General features: G+C 36.8%; 1 protein-coding gene and 2 pseudogenes across 1 annotated transcript; 1 reads left to right on the top strand and 2 right to left on the bottom strand.

The window, feature by feature from the left end:
* Positions 392-604, top strand: Olr1099-ps (olfactory receptor pseudogene 1099; annotated as a pseudogene).
* Positions 7,092-8,002, bottom strand: Vom2r-ps87 (vomeronasal 2 receptor, pseudogene 87; annotated as a pseudogene).
* Positions 7,097-21,861, bottom strand: Vom2r57 (vomeronasal 2 receptor, 57). The gene is given in 6 exon segments (NM_001099474.1): positions 7,097-8,001; positions 10,047-10,170; positions 10,447-10,674; positions 11,067-11,873; positions 15,256-15,556; positions 21,647-21,861. Coding segments are annotated over 6 exon segments (2,580 nt in total).
* Positions 21,862-21,970: the final 109 nt, after the last annotated feature.

Below are 21,970 nucleotides of genomic sequence, written 5' to 3' on the forward strand. Positions count from 1 at the left end.
AGAGTTTTCTTCAGATATTCAAATTGCTTGCTTTCTGCTTTGTATCTAGTAAACATTATTAACTGAACAAGGCTCCATTCTCTTACTCATTTTACCTGTGGATGTATACATTTTCTCAGGATGGCTACCCAAGTAGCCAGTAAAACTTGAGAGAAGGGGTTGGGGATTTAGCTCAGTTGTAGAGTGTTTGCCTAGCAAGCCAAGGCCCTGGGTTCGGGCCCCAGCTTCAAAAAAAAACAAAAACAAAAACAAAAACAAAACAAAACACAAAAACAAAAACAAAAAAACTTGAGAGACATCTTCATGAGAGATGCAAGTGACTTGCCATTTTGGGTTTCTTGATACATCTGTTATTCCTTGAGTTAAGCATTGTACATTAGACATAAAGCATATGAACCAATCAGAGTTCTTCAACTTTATTTTGGTGAGTCTCTTCAGCAGATCAGGTTCACCTGAACTCCTTTTCTCTCTGGTGGCTGCCATGTTTATCATTGGCCTTCTGGGAAACACTATTCTACTCTTATTGATCCAGATTAACTCTAAGCTACATACACTCATGTACTTCCTGCTCAGTCAGCTTTTCCTCTTAGATGTTTCCCCGATCACAAAAAAAGAAAACAGGTCCACAGAAGTGCTGACACACAGGCCTACAGGGTGATCACGCCACTGTAAAGACAGAAGACAAACTAATACCAGAGACAACCTGATAGCAAGAGGAAAGCACAGGAATCTAAGCAACAGAAACGAAGGTTATGTGCCATCATCAGAGCCCAGTTCTCCCACAAAGAAAATATTAGACATCTAAACACAACACAAAAGCAAGATTTGGATTTAAAAATCATATTTTATGATGATAATGGAGGATTTAAGAAGGACATAAATAACTCCGTTAAAGAAATACAGGACGGGGTTGGGGATTTACCTCAGTGGTAGAGCACTTGCCTAGCAAGCGCAAGGCCCTGGGTTCGGTCCCCAGCTCCGAAAAAAAAAAAGAAAAAGAAAAAACAACAACAAAAAAACAAGAAATACAGGACAACACAAATAAACAAGTAGAAACCCTTAAAGAGGAAACCTTAAAATCCCTTAAACAATTAAAGGAAAACACAACCCAACAGGTGAAGGAATTGAAAAAACACATCCAGAGTTTAAAAATGGAAATAGAAACAGTAAAGAAAGCACAAAGGGAGACAACCATGGAGATAGAAAACCTAGGGAAGAGATCAAGAGATCAAGAGTGCAAACATCACCATCAGAATACAAGACATAGAAGAGAGAATCTCAGGGGCAGAAGATACTATAGAAAACATCGAAACAACTGTCAAAGATAATGTAAAACCCAAAAAGTTCCTAGCCCAAAGCATCCAGAAAATCCAGAACACAATGAGAAGATCAAACATAAGGAGAAAAGGTATAAAAGAGATTGAAGAAACCCAAATTAAAGGACCAGTAAATATCTTCAACAAAATTATAGAAGAAAACTTCTCTAACCTAAAGAAAAAGATGCTCATAAAAATACAAGAAGCCGGTTGGGGATTTAGCTCAGTGGTAGAGCGCTTGCCTAGGAAGCGCAAGGCCCTGGGTTCGGTCCCCAGCTCTGAAAAAAAGAACCAAAAAAAAAAAAAAAAAAACAAAAACAAACAAAAAAAAAATACAAGAAGCCTACAGAACTGCAAATACATTGGACCAGCAAAGAAATTCCCACCGTCACATAGTAGACAAAACACAAAATGCACAAAACAAAGAATATTAAAAGCAGTAAGCAAAAAGGTCAAGTAACATGTAAAGGCAAACCTGTAAGAATTATACCAGACTTATCAACAGAAACTATGAAAGCCAAAAGATTCTGGGCAGATGCCATACAGACCATAAGAGAACACAAATGCCATTCCAGGCTACGATATTCAGCAAAATTCTCAATAAACATAGATAGAGAAACCAAGATATTCTATGACAAAGCCAAATTTCCACAATATCGTTCTACAAGTCCAAACCCACAAAGGATAACAGATGGCATACTCCAACACAAGGAGGGAAACTACACCCTAGGAAAAGCAAGAAAGTAATCTCCTTGCAACAAAACAAAAAGAAGAGACACACGTAAACATAATTCCACCTCTAACAACAAAAATAGCAGGAAGCAACAATCACTATTCCTTAATATGTCTTAACATCAATGAACTGAATTCCCAAATAAAAAGATAAAGACTAATAGACTTGATATGTAAAGAGGATCCAGCATTTTGCTGCATAATGGAAACACATCTCAGTGAGAAAGACAGACGTTACCTCAGAGTAAAAGTATGGAAAACAAATTTCAAAGCAAATGGTCCCAAAAAACAAGCTGGAGTAGCCATGCTAATATCAAATAAAATCAACTTTCAACCAAAAATTAACAAAAAAGATGGGGAAGGACACTTCATATTCATCAAAGAAAAAAATCAAACAAGATCAACTGTCAAATCTAAATATCTATGCTCCAAATGCAAGGGCACCTACATTCATAAGAGAAATCAGACATTGCACCTCACACAATAATAGAAGGAGATTTCAATACCCGAATCTTGTCAATGGATAGGTCACGGACACAGAAATCAAACAGAGACATAGAGAAACTAACAGAAGTTATGAACCCAATGTACTTAACAGATATTTACGGAGCATTTCATCCTAAAACAAAGGAATATACCTTCTTCTCAGCATCTCATGGTACCTTCTCCAAAACTGACCATGTAATCAACCACAAAACAGGCCTCAACAGACACGAAAAATTCAAATAATCCCATGCATCCTATCAGAATTCCATAGGCTAAGGCTGTTCTTCACCAACAACAAAAACAAGAGAAAGCCTACATATACAGGGAAGTTGAAGAACACTCTACTCAATGATAGTTTTGTCAAGGAAGAAGTAAAGAAATTAAAGACATTTTTAGAATCTAATGAAAATGAAAGCACAACATACCCAAACTTATCGGACACATTTCTAAGAGGAAAACTCATAGATCTGAATGTCTCCAAAAGAAAGAGGAGAGAGCATATATTAGCAGCTTGACAGCACACCTAAGAGCTCTACAACAATATGAAGCAAACAAACCCAAGAGTAGTACAAGGGAGTGAATAATCAAACTCAGAGATGAAAATCAACCAAGTAGAAACAAAAAGGACTGTACAAAAAAAAAATACAGGAGCTGGTTCTTAGAGAAAATCAACAAGATAGATTAACCCTTAGCCAGACTAACCAGACTTCACAGAGAGTGTATCCAAATTAACAAAATCAAAAATGAAAAGGGAGACCTAACAACAGAATCTGAGGAAATTCAAAGACTCACCAGAACCTACTACAAAAGCCTATATTCAACAAAACTGGAAAATCGGGAGGAAATTGACAATTTTCTAGACAAATATGAGCTGTCAAAATTGAACCAGGATCAGATAAACAATCTGCAAATCACATACCTCCCAAAGAAATAGAAGCAGTTATTAAAAGTCTCCCAAACCAAAAGAGCACAGGACCAGGTGAGTTTAGTGAAGAAGTCTATCAGACCTTCATAGAAGACCTAATACCGATAATGTCAAAACTATTTCACAAAATAGAAACAGAAGGAGCACTACCAAATCCCTTCTATGAAGCCACAATTATGCTTATACCTAAATCATACAAAGACCCAACAAAGTAAAAGAACTTCATACAAATTTGCCTTATGAATATTGATGCAAAAATTCTCAATAAGATTCTCATAAACAGATTCCAAGTACACATGAAAATGATCATCCAACCTGATCAAGAAGGCTTCATCCTAGGGATGCAGACATGGTTCAATATATAGAAATTCATTAACATAGTCCACTATATAAACAACCTCAAAAAAAAAAAAAACGACATGATCATTTCATTAGCTGCTGAGAAAACATTTCACAAAATTCAACATCCCTTCCTGGAAAGATCGGGAATTCAAGGCCCATACCTAAACATAGTAAAAGCCAGGAACAGCAAACAAGTAGCAAACATTAAACTAAATGAAGAGAAACTTGAAGCAATCCCAATAAAATCAGGGACTAGACAAGGCTGCCCACTCTCTCCCTAACGATTCAATAAAATACTCGAACTCCTAGCTCAACCAATCAGACAAAATAAGGACGTCAATTGGATACAAATTAGAAAGGAAGAAGTCAAAAATCCACTAGTAGCAGAAGATATGATAGTAAACTTAAGTTACCACAAAAACTCCACCAGAGAATTCATAATCCTGACAAACAACTTCATCAAACTCTCTGTATATAAAATTAACGCAAACAAATAAGTAGCCTTCCTATGCTCAAAAGATAAACAGGCTGAAAAAGAAATTAGAGAAATGGCAGCCTAGTCACAAGTAATATACCTTGGTGTAACTCTAATTAAGAAAGTGAAAGATCTGTACAACCTGAACTTCAAGTCTCTGAAGACAGAAATTAAAGATCTCAGAAGATGGGAAGATCTCCCATGCTCATAGATTGGCAAGATTATTATAGGAAAAACAGCCATTTTGCCAAAAGCAATCTACAGATTCAATGCAATCCCCATCAAAATTCCAACTCAATTCTTCATAGAGTCAGAAAGAACAAATTGCGAATTCATTTGGAATAACAAAAACCCCAGGATAGTGAAACCTATTCTCAACAATAAAAGAACTTCCGGGAGAATCACCATCCCTAACCTCAAGCAATATCACAGAGCAATACTGATAAAAAACTGTATGGTATTCATCCAGAGACAGGCACGTTGATCAGTGGAATAGAATTGAGGACCCAGAAATGAACCCACACACCTCTGGTCACTTGATCTTGGACAAAGGAGCTAAAATCATGGAGTGGAAAAAAAGATAGTATTTTCAACAAATGGTACTGCTTCAACTGCATGTCAGCATGTAGAAGAATGCAAATCAATACATTCATATTACCCTGTACAAAGCTTAAGTCCAAGAGAATCAAGAATCTCCACATAAAACCAGATACACTTAAACTAATAGAAGAAAAAGTGGGAAATAGCACGAAAACATGGGCACTGGAGACATTTTCCTTAACAGAACTCCAATGGCTTATGCTCTAAGATCAAGAATCTACAAATGGGACCTCATATATTAGCAAGGTTCTGTAATTCAAAAGACATTGTCATTAGTACAAAATGGCAACCTATAGATTGGGAACAGCTCCTTACTGGTCCTACATCTGAAAGAGGGCTAATATCAAATATATACAAAGAACTCAAAAAGTTAGACTTCAGAGAATCAAATAACCCTTTTAAAATTGCTGTACAGAACTAAACAAAGAATCCTCAACTTAAGAATATCTAATGGCTGAGAACCACCTAAAGAAATGTTCAATATCCTTAGTCATCAGGGAAATGCAAATTAAAAAACCCAGAGATTCCACCTTATGGCAGTCAGAATAGCTAAGATTAAAAAGTCAGGTGACAATAGATGCTGGTGAGGATGTAAAGAAAGAGGAAGACTCTTCCATTTCTAATGATATTGCAAGCTGTAAATCAGTCTGGAGTTTCCTCAGAAAATTGAACATAGTACTACCTGAGTACTCAGCTATACAACTGTTTGGCATATAACCAAAAGAGGTTCCAACATACAACAAAGACACATGCTTCACTGTGTTCAAAACAGTCTTACATATAATAGCCAGAAGCTGGAAAGAACCCGGATATCATTCAACAGAAGAATATTGTACAGAAAATATAGTACATTTACACAATAGAGTATTTCTCAGGTGTTAAAATTAATGATTCCATGAAATTCAAAGGCAAATTAATAGAACTAGAAAATACCATTGTGAGTGAAGTAACCAATACACAAAAGAACACACATGACATATACTCACTGATTAGTGGACATTAGCCCAAAAGTGCAAAATACCCATTGTACAACCTAGAAACTATATGGAGCTTAAGAAGACCAAAGTGTATGTGCATCAACCCTACAAGATGGAGGAACAAAATAATCATAGAAGGTAGAGGGAGGGAGGCAGGGAAAGGGAAAATGGGGGAGCAGGATCAGATATTGGAAAGGACAAGAGAGAAGTACAGAGGGCCAAAAAATCTTAGAGAAATATGTAGCACTGAGATATGGGGACCTGGGGGTAGGCACTAGGATGTCCCCAATCCCAGGGAAGTCAAAGGCTTCCAGGACCCACTGTCCATCATTTTCACCAAAATATTCAGCAAAGGGGAGCTGCAACCTGTAGAGAACACCTCAGGTAGACAGACACGGCCCCCAGTGGAGAGATGGGAGGATGCACCCATCTCAAACTGTTAACCCAGAAATGCTCCTGTGCAAAGGAAAGATGGGAGAAAATGGAACAGAGACTAAACAAAAGACCAGCCAGAGACCACCCCACCTAGGGATTCATCCCATCTGCAGATAGCAACCCCACACACTCTTGCTGATGCCAAGTCGTGCTTGCTGACAGGAACCTGGTATGGCTTTTCTCTGAGAGGTTCTACCAGCACCTGAATAATACAGATGCAGATACTCACAACTGACCATTGGACTCAGCACAGGGAACCTAGTGTCAGAGCTAAGGGTAGGACTGAAAAGATCAAGGGAATCATAACCATGTATGAAGAAGGATATCAACTAACCAGACCACCCTGAGCACCTAGAGATTAAACCACGAACCAAAGAGTATACGTGGAGGGATTTGTGTAAATACATATGTAGAACAGGATGGCCTTATTTGACATCAGTTGGAGGTGTGGCACTTGGTCCTGTGGAGGATTGATGCCCCAGTGTAGGGAGATGCGGGAGTTGTGAGGCAGGTGTATGTAAGTGATTAGAGGAGCACACTTATAGAGGCAAAGGGGAAGGGGAGACAGAAGGAATGGGATGAAATGTTTGTGGAGGGATCACCAGGAAGTGGAATATCATATAAAATATAAATGAGTAAAATGATTAATAAAAAATAATTGAAACAAATATAATTAAAGAATATTATTGACTTGTATGAATACCAATAACATGTTAAATCTAATATTTGAGGTTTGTAATAAAACAGTTTTCTTCAAGCTATGCAATAACTTCACACATGATTTAAAAGTTAAGAAATATTCTTTGATTCAACTGTGTGTTTTGTCTCGGAACTTTTGAATTGAGTTTCTGTCTGGTCTTAACAAAATAATGTAGCATTTCGGGATAAAGATACACCCTAGCAGGCCCATACTGGAGGCCAGAATAGAAAACACTTCAACTGCTACCATGACTTTTCCCTTGGAGCTATGGTAGACAGGAAGGAAGGTGATCCAAACACTGCAGAACACCAGCATGCTGAATGTCAGGAACTTGGCTTCATTGAATGTGTCAGGTAGATTCCTGGCCAAGAAAGCCACTGTGAAGCTCACTAGGGCCAGAGATCCTAAGTATCCAAGAACACAATAGAATGCCATAACTGAGCCTTTGCTGCATGTGATGGTGATGCAGCCATGTTCAGAGTGTGTATCAATGTCAACAAAGGGAGGTGATGTCCATAGCCATATTCCATAGAGAATTATTTGGACAACTGTACAGATGGGAATGATGTATTTAGGTATCCTTGATACCATCAATCCCCTCATTCTTCTGCCTGGAAGAGTGATCCTGAAGGCCAGAACCACAGTAAGAGTTTTGGCCAAGACTGTGGACACGGACACAGTGAACAGAATTCCAAATGTAGTCTGCTGTAGGATACATGTTGTAGTATTTGGATTTCCAACAAAGAGCAAGGAGCAGAGAAAGCAAAATATAAGGGCCGTTAGCAGAATGTAGCTGAGAGTACGGTTATTAGCCTTCACAATGGGAGTTTCTCTGTGCTTCAGAAAGACCCCAAGGACAAGAGCTGTAAGTACAGAGAAGCACAGGGCCAGGCAGACAAGAGCCATCCCCAAGGGATCTTCATAAGCCAGAAATGTCACAGCTTTTGGCAGGCAGTGGGTTTGCTCTGTGTCAGCATACCAATCTTCTGGACACTTCACACACTCCTCTGAGTCTATTGGCAAAACAAAGAATCACCAGCATAGCTCTGCATTGTCTCTAATTCATAGGATATCTCAGCCAAAGATTCTGAAGAACCTTAGCACAACCTTCCTTCTTTGTTGCTCTAAATAACCATAGCTCTAAAGCAGCATTTCTTATTTTACAGTATCTTTCATATATGTGGTAAAAGAAAACCTTTGGTGTTTGTTTTATAAATAAAAATTTTATTTACCTTGCATATTCATGAGATTTTTTTTATTATCTTGAGAGTAAGAAAAAATATATTGTGTCTTAGTAATTTGGTACTGTATAAGAACATAGCTAATACTTGGCCACTTGTAGTTGTCTCAATTTTATACACAGTGATCATGAGAATGTGCCAGTTGGGTTCTCAGAGAAAGTTGGATTTATGTTAGCTAAACTGTCTGAATTAATAACCTATGGGTCTGTCTTCATATGGTCATAGGGGCATAGGAATCTGTCCCCGAAAGTTTTATTTATAAAGGGTAATGATTCTATTCCTCAAAGTTTAGATATAGTGAAATTATTGCCTTAAAAATGATAATTCACATTTCCACCACTTTGGGTTTCTGTTTACACATATTCATTTTAGGGAGGCATGGCATTTACATATATCTTTCAGTTCTACAATTGTAAAAGTTGATCTGTATTAACATATAAAGGAAAGAAGAACTTCCTGGAAAAACAACATAAAAGAAATAATTTTCTAAATTCTACCAAATTGAGAAGACACATAAGACAAATGGGAAAATTTTTTCCTGCCTAGGAGTTATATATTCCACTTTAATATGTGCTGTTACTTTTATTGCAATTCACACATGTTACATTAAATTAAAGAATTATATATATCCAATATTGATGCTCTCCACTGAGAAATATATTTTTTCAGTTAGTTTCTTATTTTTCTCAATAATATTGATAAAATCATAAGTATATGCATTTCATTAATGTTTAGGCATATCATAATTTAACATCTTATAAATACCAGAATTTCTATTTTAGAATTGATATACAATATTAAAAGTAAATAAAATTATGAAAAATTTCTATCCAATAATTTCATACTTAGTCACCAGTGAATTGATAAACAATTAATATTAGCTGTATATTTATGAATAGTGTCATATTCATAAAAATTATATGACATCTTTCATATGCTTTATTATACTTAACTTTTATTGTTCTTGCATTATACACTAACCACTTCACAAAAACTCATTAATTGTGATCATCTTTTTTCCACATCATATCGCTAGATCTGGATTCACCTTTGACTTTAAACTGCATCAATTTTTAATATATTTCTAGACATAATATTTTCTAATAGTCAATTTTTATAATGAAACTATTAAAATTACTTCAATCACTTAATAGATAATCAATAGGATTAATCTCAGAAACTGACCCTTGCCTCACGAGCATGTAACCACAACTATTTATGTCATCTCATAGCTGATTTGCTTATATTCATGTCAGTTTTCTGCCTTACTCACAAATTTTATTTCCATGTGTTACTTTCATCACTGACCTGTGAACAAGATGACAACATAAAATACAGCATATCCATTGATTTTATGCTTGACAGGATAGTTGACCTCCAAAAGAATGCATATTTATTAAACTGAACTTAAAATCTTTGAGCACCAGACCATTTTCAGTAACCTATCTGGCAATTAGTATGATATGGCTATGAAAGAGTTGTATTTTCAGTGTGATCTATATATTGGTAGAAAAAATAACAAGTAATAAAATATATGAAATTTCTGAGAAAAGTAATACTTGTCATAATATTTAGCTCTCATGCCTGCTTACCTGAAAAAATACACTCTTTCATGGGTCTAGTAATAGTCAAGAAATGTGACTGAAGCAGTAGTGTCAGTGTTTTATCTAGGCACAATACTACTTATCTATCATATAAATTAATTAAAATAAAAGGAGATTTTATCTTTAAGGTTCCTTTCAGGGTTTTTCATATACATAATGCATGTGGAACAATATAGTCAGTCTGAAGAATTTCCTCCCAAACCATGAAATGACCTGTGGTGTTGGAAATCTCATTGGCAGGACATCGGAGACAATCAAAACAGCAGTCTGCTTTTCCTTCAGGATGGGATTTCTTGAAACCAGGATGGCAAGGCATACTGCACACCGAAGTGGAAAACTGAGAAAAATCAGATATGTGTAAATAACAAATCATTTTTCCTTCCATATCTAGTATTTTTCAAAATATTGACATATAAATGAACTTATTTTCAGTAGTCTTTAAATAAAATGCAATGTTACCAATGTATAAACATGGATTCTACTACATAATATAATGAATATGTAAATTAATTCATGGAAATATATAATCCTTCTCAGTAATGAAAAGGAAATAATTAAAGCCAAAAATTGCTGCTTAGAAGTTTGACTAAAATTAAAATTTGATGCAACCTACCTGTCTACTTCCTGTGGCCCACTCTATCATGTCTTCAGATAACAACAGTTGTTGATCATGTGCAAAATAAGGAGAGAACTGTCCTACTTTCACCTTTAGTACATAACCTTGTGGAAAATGCAAAACGTTGAGAATGTCATACATTGCATCTAAATTTCTTCCTTGATTAACAGTCACTGGGTCTCCTATAGGATTAATAAATCTTATATTCTTCAGAAAGTCATTTACCTAAAAAATGCATAACTTCATTATTAAATGTACTAATACTTTAAGCAAAAATGTTTTGTGGAGGACTTTTTTTTACTCTTAAATCTCTCATTCAAAATTCTTTAATGCAAAGTAACTAACAAACATGTTAAAATGACAGTGTTTGTGTGTGTGTTGGTGAGTGTGTGTTTCATTTTTGTGTATTGAGTCTCTCACTTAACATGAACCTTATGGTTTTCTGGCTTTGCTTATTAGCCATTAAAACATATTTTTTAAATTTTTTTCCTTTCCAATACTGGGATTCATCCTTGCCCAGTTTGTAACTGAGATGTTGGTACCCAATTTAGGTCCTAATTGATGTGGAGTATGTTAATTTTAAATGTCAACTTGCAACAACCTAGAGTCATATTTACCTGCATGCATCTAGGTATTAGCCCTTCCCAACTTTCCAATACTTTTATATCTACTTGTTGAAGATGCATATTGTGAAAGGCATGGGCCACGGCATAAACAGCATTATATATGTTGTAACGCTCATCATTCATGGCCATGTCAAAACTGTGCCACAGTAATAATTCCAATATAGTATTAGATAAGCAATGATTCAGTGTTTTGCATTCAGATACAGACACTGAACAGTTAAAATAGATCCATCCCAATCTCACCAGAGAAACAGCTTCTGGGTAAGCAGAAAAGTTTGTTTTCTGAATAAAATGCTTAAAAGTAGAAATCTCCCGATAATGGTGGGACAAAGACAAAGTCCCATGGAAAGAGTCAATGGTGAAGTCTCTGGACCTTGAGATGACATCCCATTGTGAGGTAGTGATCCACAATCTCCATATGCCTAACATTTCCCATCTTCTAAAGCTCACTTCTAGAGTAGAGTTCACATTACCATAAATGATGACAACATTTGCTGATGATGTCATTATTTGAAAATAATAAATCCCAGCCCTTTCTATGTATAACTGCATGTTTGCTGGGATCCTATTCACAAAAGCTAAACAAATGTCGTTTATCTTCATTTCTTCTTTCATATCTGAGAGAAACTGAACACCCTGGTCATCATCTAAGATAACCAGTCCCACCCATTTCCAGAGAAAATGAATCATCAAGGATACCATGGCAAGAACAAGGCTTGTGTCCTTTGGGGCGATCTGATATAGATGAGGAAACAGATCACGGTCACTCAGACTATCATAAAATGGTCCATATGTAACCTAAATAAAACAGAACACCAGAAGTAACATGAGAAATGAAACTGCCAAGAAGTTAACATTAAGATCTGAAATTTAAAGCCCTCATGTGCAAATAGGAGAAAGGACTATGTGTTTACCACATTGAAATAATGTTTTCCTTCCTGTAAGCTGGAAAACTACTGACTTTCTCCATAGTCTATAAAATTCTTATTTCTAAATTGCACATTTTTCTATCAAAATTAAAGCATTAATATTACATGAGAAGAGTTTTCCTTTTTTAACTTATTTACATTATAAATGATAGAGAGATACCAGGTGCCAAAATTAAATTGGGATCAGATAAATCATCTAAACAGTCCCATAACTTCTAAAAGCATCCAAACCAATATTAAATCCCAGGACTAGATGGTTTTAAGACAGAGATGGATTTCTTTTTCTCTTCTTTGTTATCTGTTATGGTTATGCAAATCCACACAGACACTATCTCAGTATTCTTGAAATATCTACAAGCAGCATATCCTGAACTCCAAATGCCTCTGGACTGAGCACACAGAAGAGGGACATGGAGCAGCACACAGCACAACATCCCACAACTGCATCTGCCTCCTAAGAGGTAGGCTTTATTCAGACACACAGAGATGAGACCCTACAACTATCCCACCCCTGCAGGAACCCAAGCCCAGCAGCCAGAGTTCCATCTTCCTTCCAGGGCACACCTGTAGCAGCAATGGTCAGGGGGCAGCATATCATGCCATACTCTATAGCTCTGGCTACCTCCCAAGACTCTGGTTCTAACCTGGCACACAGCATTCACAGATCATCACACGACTTCCCAGTCCACAGCCCTTCCTGGCTCTCAGGAAGTCTACTCAAACACAAGACATACATCCCCACCTGCCTGGAAGGAGTCCTATTTCAATGTAGGACACTCATGCTAACTAACACCAGATACAACTAGATGGTGAAAGGCAAGTCAAGAATATAATCAACAGAAGCCAATGCAATATGGCACCATCAGAACTCTTCTCTCCTAGTCCAGCAAGCTTTAAATATCACAACACACCTGAAAAGCAAGACAGTAGCCTTAACTGCCATCTCATGAATGTGATAGAAGACTTAAAGAGAAGAAAATAATTCGCACTAAAAACACATTCAAACATACAGAAGCCATTAAAGAGCAAACAAATACATCCCTCAAAGAAATACAGGGAAATGCAAACTGGTAAAGGAAATTAATGAAACAGGCCAAGACCTAAAATTAGAAATAGAAGCAATAAAAATGCAAATGGAGGAAGCCCTTAAGCTGTAAAACCTAAGGAAAAGAGAAAGAACTATAGACCTATGTATTAACAACAGAATACAAGAGAAGGAAGAGAGAATCTTAGGCATAGAAGATACTATAGAAGAAATTGATACATTTCTCAAAGAAACCACCAAGCATAAATTTTTCTAATTCAAAACATCCAGAAAATTTGGGGCACAGTGGAAAGACTAAACCCTAAGAATAGTAAGAATAGAAGAGGGTGACGATTTCCAGTGCAAAGAGCCAGAAAAAATCTTTGACAAAATTATAAAGAAAAGCTTCCCTAACCTAAAGAAAGAGATAGCCATACACGTAAAAAAGCCTACAGAACACCAGATATCTTGGACAAGTACAGAAATTTCTCATGCCACATAAAAATCAAACTACTAAATATAAAGAAAAAGAAAGAATATTAACAGCTGTAAGAGAAAAAAGCTAAGGAACATATAAAAGTAGACCTGTCAAAATTACACCAGACTTCTCAACAGAGCTCTAAAATGCAAAAGATCCTGGACAAATATCATACAGTCTGTAAGAGAACACAATTTCCAGACATGATTATGATACCCCTCAAAACTCTCAATAATTATAGATGGGGAAAAACTAGACATTCCATGACAAAACCAAATTTAAACAGTGTATTTCTATGAATCCAGCCTACAAAGAATATGAGAATAAAAATTCCAAAAAAGGGAGGGTAACTACACCCAAGAAAACACAAGAAATGTGTCATAACAAACACAACAGAAGAGAATCACACACACACACACACACACACACACACACACACACACAATTACCACATGAAACAACAACAAAAAATGACAGGAACTAACAATCATGGATCATCAATATCTCTCAGCATCAATAAACTCAATTCCACAATTAAAAACAACACAGACTAACAGACAGAATAGGTAAACAGGATCAATCACTCTGCTGCATACAAGAAACACACAGCTCAGCAACAAAGACAGACAGTACCTCTGGGTAAAGGGCTGGAAAGAAGTTTTCCAATCAAATGTATCAGGTGTAAAAGAGATAGGAGAAAGGCCCAGTGGACCAGGGGAAGGAATGGAAAACTGTATCTGCTTTGGGGATCTCTAGGAAGTCCCAGAGACCTGGGATAGGGAAGGCTACCAGAAGTCAATGTGGCTGACCTTAGCTGAGATGTCTAACAGTAGAGGCATGGAATCTGTAGAGGGCAACTCCTCTAGCCATGCAAGACCCCCTAGTGGAAGGATAAGGATACCAACCCACTCACTAAACTTTCAACGTAAAATTTGTCCTATCTAAAAGAAATGCAGGGATGGAACAGAGGCTGAGGGAAAGACCAACAATAAACAGCCCAACTTGAAACCCATCCCATGGGCGAGCATTAATCCCAGACATTATTAATTATGCTCTGTTATGCTTGCAGACAGAAATCTAGCATAACAATCCTCTGAGATGCTGTACCTAGCAGTGGATGGAAACAAGCATTTACCCGCAGACAAATACTAGATGGAGGATAGGGGAAACATATGAAGTGTTGGGGGATGCATTAAAGACCCAGTATAAGATGAGAACTTCACAGGCAGACCAAAAGAGTCAACAAATCTAAATTCCTGACAGTTCTCAGAGTCTGAGCCACCAATGAAAGAACATACATGGGCTGGAATGAGGCTCACCTGCACACATATATGGTGTGTGTGTGTATGTATGTATGTATGTATGTATGTATGTATGCATGCATGCATGCATGCATGCATGCATGTAAGTATATAAAACAGAAAGGCAGTTCAGTATTCTTGGATCCTCTATCTGGCCTCAGTGGAAGAGGAAGCAACTAATCTGACAGAGACTTGATATGCCAGGGTGGGGAGATACCCAGGGGGTTTCCAGCCACTCAGAGAAGGGGTAAGGGATGGCAAAGGACTCAGTGAAGGATCAGCATTTGTGGTGTAAACAAATAAATAAAATATCAACAAGTAAAGAATGAAGGAAGAGAAGGAAGGAAGGAAGAAAGGAAGGAAGGAAGAAAGAAAGAAAGAAAGAAAGAAAGAAAGAAAGAAAGAAAGAAAGAAAGAGCGAGTGTATGTTTTAAACTCTACCCATTACATTTAACATCACCTGTGGAATTTTGAAGAGCTGCAGGAGTGTTCCCACTCGGGCAGAAACTGTCCATGTTGGTCCTGTAAGTGCTACATCACAGTCACTATACTCACAGATATAATTAGGAATAATCTCACCAGACTTTGAGAGCATGTTTAGGTTATTGAGATTTGTTGATGTAATGTCACACTGGTCACCAAGAACGGTAAATCCCAAGGTAGAGTTAGGTAAAAGATTAGGGTTCCTGTTGATCTCTTCTATGGCAAAAAGCATTACCAGAACATATGGGTATGTGTTCACTGGCAAACTGAAAACAAGACACAGTAATTACTGATGTGGCTCCAAACATAAGAATCTTCAAATCAAATACAATGAGAGTTATGTACTAATGATATTTATCCCCTAATTTCCTGTGTTGATACAATCCCCTTTAAGGGTAAATTAATACACAATATGCTTTTAGGAACTAATAGTTGATAAACGGGAGCCACTCATAATTTTTTCATTGTGAAAGTCCATAATAACTTTTCCTCTCCTATTTACACTGGAATGTTGTCAAATGACCTAATTCCATTGATGAATCAGAAGCATGCTCTTAACATACCATTAATAACAAAAAGGAGAGTATTTTTATTACTGCTTCTATATCAGTGCTTGTTATAAGTGTTTAAATTAATTATATCATCTTAGCTCAACACTTGAACATCATTTAAATCAAGAGATTTATCATTTTTCGGAATCTATAATCTGTTTTAAGGCATCTTGTCAGATGTTTGTGTTGATTTCTATATTTCATTGGCATTTGTTTTAAAGGGTCTCTCTAGCTCTCTCATTCTCCCTTTTTCTTTCTTGCTTTAATACTATTGATTGATTCTTCTCTTTTTATTTCAATTAAATTTAATGGTTAATCAAAATGTCCAATTTTGATGGTTGATCTTTTCAAAGAACTTTCTCGTTATTTCTTTGATTGCTCTTAAATTCTTTAATTTCTATCCATTAATTTATTTTCTGAATTTAAGTACAATATTCTGTCTAATACATTGTAATCAAAAGAAGAATGACCTTTGCTCCTGGCAAAGTAAAGCTTTTTGGCCCTCATATTACTTCATAAATGTAAGTATGTTGGATAAATAATTTGGTGAAAACAGTTTCTCTGTTAGCCATAAGTATATTTTTTAAGCCATGTGCACAATCTTAAATTTAATTTTTAAAAGATTCATGAGGGCCTTTACACTGCTTTCTGTGAAGTAAAAAATGGGAAACCAGGGAAAAAAGATAGGGGTGGGCAAGAGGGAAACATGATCTTGTATTGGGAGGGGGAAAAGGACTGAAGCCCTGAGGGTCAACAGAAAGGATGGAAACAGGCAAACTCAAGAGAAAGGAGGCTGTGAAGACCCTGTAGAATGTACCAGAGACGTGGGAAGTGAGAGACTCTCAGAACTCATATGGGGGGACCCTAGATGAAAGGCCCTACAGTGGGAAGAGAGAACTAATTGAATCCACCTCCAGCAGAAAGACAGGACACTAAGTGAGGGATGGAGTTGTTATCCCACTGCCAAAGCACTGACCCATAATTAATCCTGTCTGAAAGAAATGCAGGGACAGAAATGAAGAGCCAGCAACAGACCCAAAGTTGGATCCAGCTCAAAGGGAGGCCACAAGACCTGACACCATTACTGAAGCTATGGGGCACTCACAAAAAGGGATCTACCATGACTGCTCTCCAAAAGACAAGTAGCTGAAAGAGTCAGATGCAGATATGTGCACCCAACCAATGAACTGAAGCTGATGATCCCTCTAGTTGAATTCGGCAAAATTTAGAGAAAACTAAGGAAGAGGGCAACTCTATAGAAGAACCAGCAGTCTCAATTAACCTGAACCTGTGGGATCTCTAATACACTGCAATACCAACCAGGCAGCATGAAACAACTAAGATGAGGCCTCCAACACACATACAGCAGAGGACTCCCAGGTCTGGGTTCAGTCAGAGAAGATGCACCTAATCCTCAAGAGAATGGAGACTCCAGGAAGTTTAGAGGTCTGGTGGGGTGGGTGAGGTGGGGAAATCCTTCTGGAGAGGGGCAAAAGTGTAGGGGGGGGTAAGGAGAACATATGGGAGGTATAACCCCCAGGGCAGGGTGTACCATGAGGGGAATAAAATCTGGAGTGTATAAATAAACAAATAATTAAAATTAAATGATTTTTTTAAAAAACCTGGAAGCAAGAAACTGGAAATAATCCAGGTTTTCCTCAAATTAAGAAAGGATAAAGAAAATGTGGGTCATTTACACAAAGGAATACTACTTAGCTTTTAAAAACCAGGGTATCCGTTGAAGGAATCAGAGAAAGAACTGGAAGAGCTTGAAGGGGCTCAAGACCCCATATGAACAATGATGCCAACCAACCAGAACTTCCAGGGACTAAGCCACTACCTAAAGACTATACATGGACTGACCCTGGGCTCCAACCTCATAGGTAGCAATGAATAGCCTAGTAAGAGCACCAGTGGAAGGGGGAGCCCTGGGTCCTGCTAAGACTGAACCCCCAGTGAATATGATTGTTGAGGGGAGGGCGGTAATGGAGGAAAGATGGGGATGGGAACACCCATATAAAAGGGGAGGGGGAGGGGTTAGGGGCATGTTGGCCTGGAAATCAGAAAGGGAATAACAATCGAAATGTAAATAAGAAATACTCAAGTTAATAAAGATTAAAAAAAAGGATATCATGAAATTTGCAGGGAAACAAATGGGTAGAACTAGAATGATGTAAGCCAGACCCAGAAAGACATTTATGGTATGTACTCACTTATAAGTGGACACTACCACTCTAGCTCTTGTAGTAGATCTTGAAGTCAGGAATGGTGATGCCTCTACAAGTTCATTTATTGTTTAAAATTGTTTTCACTATCCTAGGATTTTGTTAATCCAGATAAATTTGAGAATTGAATTTTCTATCTCTGTGAAGAATTGAGTTGGAGTTTTGATGGTATTGCATTAAATCTATATATTAGTTTTTGTAAGAGGGTCATTTTTATTATGTTAATTCTGCTGACCCATGAGTATTGGAGATCTTTCTATCTTCTGAGGTCTTCGACAATTTCCTTTTTCAGAAATTTAAAGTTCTTGTCATATAGATCATACATTTGCTTGGTTATACCAAAATATTTAACATTATTTCTAAGTATTATAAAGGGTGTTGTCTCCCTAATTTCCTTCTCAACCCATTTATCCTTTGTGTAGAGAAAGGCTACTCATTTTTAATACAGAGAAAGACCAATAGATCAATAGAATAGAATTGAAGACCCAGAAATAAACCTATACACCTATGGTTACTTGATCTTTGACAAAGAAATCAAAACCATCCATTGAGAAGAAAAGACATTTTCAACAAATCATGCTGGTTCAACAGGTGACCAGCATGTAGAAGAATGCAAATTGATCCATTTTATCTCCTTGTACAAAGCTCAAATCCAAGTGGATCAAGGACCTCAACATAAAACTAGATATAGGGAATCTAATAAAAGAGAAAATGGGAAAAAGGCTCAAAGATGTTGGCACAGGAGTGGGGGTGGGTATTTCCTGAACAGAACACTAATGGCTCAGATTCCAGGATCAAAAATTGACAAATGGGACTTCATAAAATAGGAAAGCTTCTGTAAGGCAAAGGACACAGTCAGTAGAGCAAAAGAGCAACCTATATATTAGGAAAAGATCTTTACCAATCCCACATTCAATAAAGGGCTAATATCCAAAATATACAAAGAACTCAAAAAGTTAGACTCCAGAGAATAAACATCACTATTAAAAATGGGGTACAGAACTAAACAAAGAACTCTCAACTGAGGAATCATGAATGACTGAGAGGCACCTAAATAAATGTACAACATCCTAAGTTATCAGGGAAATGCAACTCAAAAAGACCATGAGATTCCACCTGACACCAGTCAGAATGGGTAAGATCAAAATCTCGGGCAATAGCAGATGCTGGCAAGATGTGGAGAAAGAGGAACACTCCTCCATTGCTAGTGGGATTGCAAGCTGATACAACCACTTTGAAAATCAGTCTGGAGGTTCCTCAGAAAATGGGAAATAGTTCTACCTGAAGACACAGCTATACCACTCCTGAGCATAGACCTAAATAATGCTCCAACATATAACAAGGACACATGTTCCACTATGTTAATAACAGTCTTATTTATAATTGGCAGTACCTGGATATATCCCAGATCGCCCTCAATGGAACAATGGAATCAGAAAATGTTGTACATTTACACAATGGAATACTATTCAACTATAAACAACGAGAACATTATGAGTTTTGCAGGCAAATTGAAGGAACTAGAAAAGGTCATCCTGAGGGAGGTATCCCAGACCAAAAGGATATGCCATGTGTTCACTGATAAGTGACTATTAGCCAAAAAGTTCAGAATACCCATGATATAACACACAGGCACTCAGAAGTTTAGCAAGAAGAAAAACCCAAGGGAAGACACTTTATTCCCACTTAGAAAGGGGAGCCAAATAATCATAAGAGGCAGATGGAGGTAAAGACCTGGAAGGGAGAGGGAAGGAGGAGAAGGAAAAGGAGAAAAATCAGGTCTGAGGGTAGGGGAAGAACAGTACAGAAGCCCAGAGGGCCAGGAGAGCAAATGGAAATATACAGCTCCTCAGGGAAATGAAAACATTACACAGCAGCAAATCTCAGAGGCTGAGATTAGATTGTAAAGAGCCTAGAATCTTCCAAGACAAGCCTAAGTTAACAGAGGCATTAAGCCACTGAGACAACAATTATAAAAGGAGAATAAAAAATCCTTTTATAAAATTTAAGTTGACTTTTTTCAAAAAAGAATGCCTACAGTTATAGTTTGTACCTGATTCAAAGGAATATTTAAAGTAAATGTGTTCTGTATCCTTTCAGAAAGGAATTGAGATTGAATATAGAAAACAGATACATGGGAATTGTCAAAGCTAATCTATGTTTGCTTCCAAATATATAGCCACAAACAATACAAAATATTCTATCTAAATATATACACATTAATTATCATTCACTACCATTTAAATGATGTCTAATTTGTCTGAAAAGTCATTGGCCATGAAATTTGCCAGTTCAACCTCACCACAATCTCCCATTGTCTCTCTATTTCTTCATAGGGTAATTTATTAGCTGACCAAGACATCTTAAAACTGCTGTTTCTCAGTATATATTGCATGTATTACCCATGGTACATTTAGAGAGGAACAGAAAATGTCTTTCAAAGGAATAAGTTACACCATTGCAACTTTAGTAAATAGATATTACCCCACACAATATGCATCTTTACAAAATTATCTTCATACATGGAGAACAGAACTTAAATAAGTAAAGGGTAGATACTTAAGACCTAGCACAAGAAACGTTTGCAGGAGCCACCAGAATCAAAATATACACACTGCAAAATGTACAAAATTTGCTTGTGCAGTATTTAAATCACTAAAAGAAGAAAATTAAATGTATTATAATTGAAAGAATAAAATGAAAATAGTTTTAAATTAATATAGTAAGAATATCCAATAGCAGCAAAGATAACACAACTTATAACACTCATTTTTACTCTAAAATGTTGGTTCCTACCCATAATAACATCTGTGATATAAGATACATGAAAGAGCTATCATTTCTTTCACTGACATCTTCTGTTATATCAGAAGTACGAGTATTCAGTAATAGATGCAGTTAGAATATATTAACTCTATAATTATTTGATTTTTTTAAAGGTAGAATATGCAATGAAACCTGACACTGAAAATTCCACAAATGAGTGATTGTGGTATTACAGGCTAGGGACAATAAAATGAAAGCAAAAACCACAAAAATATCAGTGTACAGTCCTCCCATAACTGTAGTAAATTTCATCACCAAAAACAACAGAACATAAGTGGCAGGATGTCCTGGGATGCAAATTTTCTGAAAGAATATATAATATGTATGAATACAACTATCCAAACAAAGAAAATTAATGTAAATTAGCTCTTTTTTAAGGATATGTATATATCATATTTATGTTAGGCAGTTGAAGGAACATTCTAATGCTAAACTAATTCCGGTGGTTTGAATTGTATTTCTAAGTGAGATAACTGGGCCCCAAGAATACAATGATAACTCTTGAGAAAAGGAGGAATCTATAAAGAAGAAAAATAGGGAGTGCTATCTCTCCTACATCCCATCTTTATAAATCAAAGTCTATAAGAAAGAAAGATAAAATAAACTGATCCACTTCTAGAAGGGAAAAAAGAAAAACTAAATTTCAAGTGTTTCCTAAATTGATATGAGTTTGAAACGGGGAGAGTCACTTAATGCCTGTCTTCCCAGTTATATTTCAGTAACAGAAACATGAACACACAACGGAAGCACTCACGGAAAATCCAGCAGCACCCTGAAGTGATCTTCCACTAGATGAACAGGTATTGTGAAAAGGATGAAACCACAGTCCTTCCTCATGTTGCTCTCAAGATGTTCATTGTGATTTATTCTCCAAAAACAAGTGGCTTCTGGAAAACCGCACAAGATGAAAGAAAGTCTCAGCAGCAGGAAGAACACAATCAAAGTGTACGCCTTTTCCATGTCTGCCATTCAGTAAGCCTGAGCAGAGGTTACATGTGCAGTCCCATGAACACACTCTGATCATGTAGTCATGGACACGTGTGTGCCTGGCTTTTATTACCATTACTGACTAGAGAGG

This window comes from Rattus norvegicus, chromosome 7 (assembly GCF_021556685.1).
Source record: "Rattus norvegicus strain SHRSP/BbbUtx chromosome 7, alternate assembly SHRSP_T2T, whole genome shotgun sequence".
Classification (NCBI taxonomy): Eukaryota; Metazoa; Chordata; class Mammalia; order Rodentia; family Muridae; genus Rattus; species Rattus norvegicus.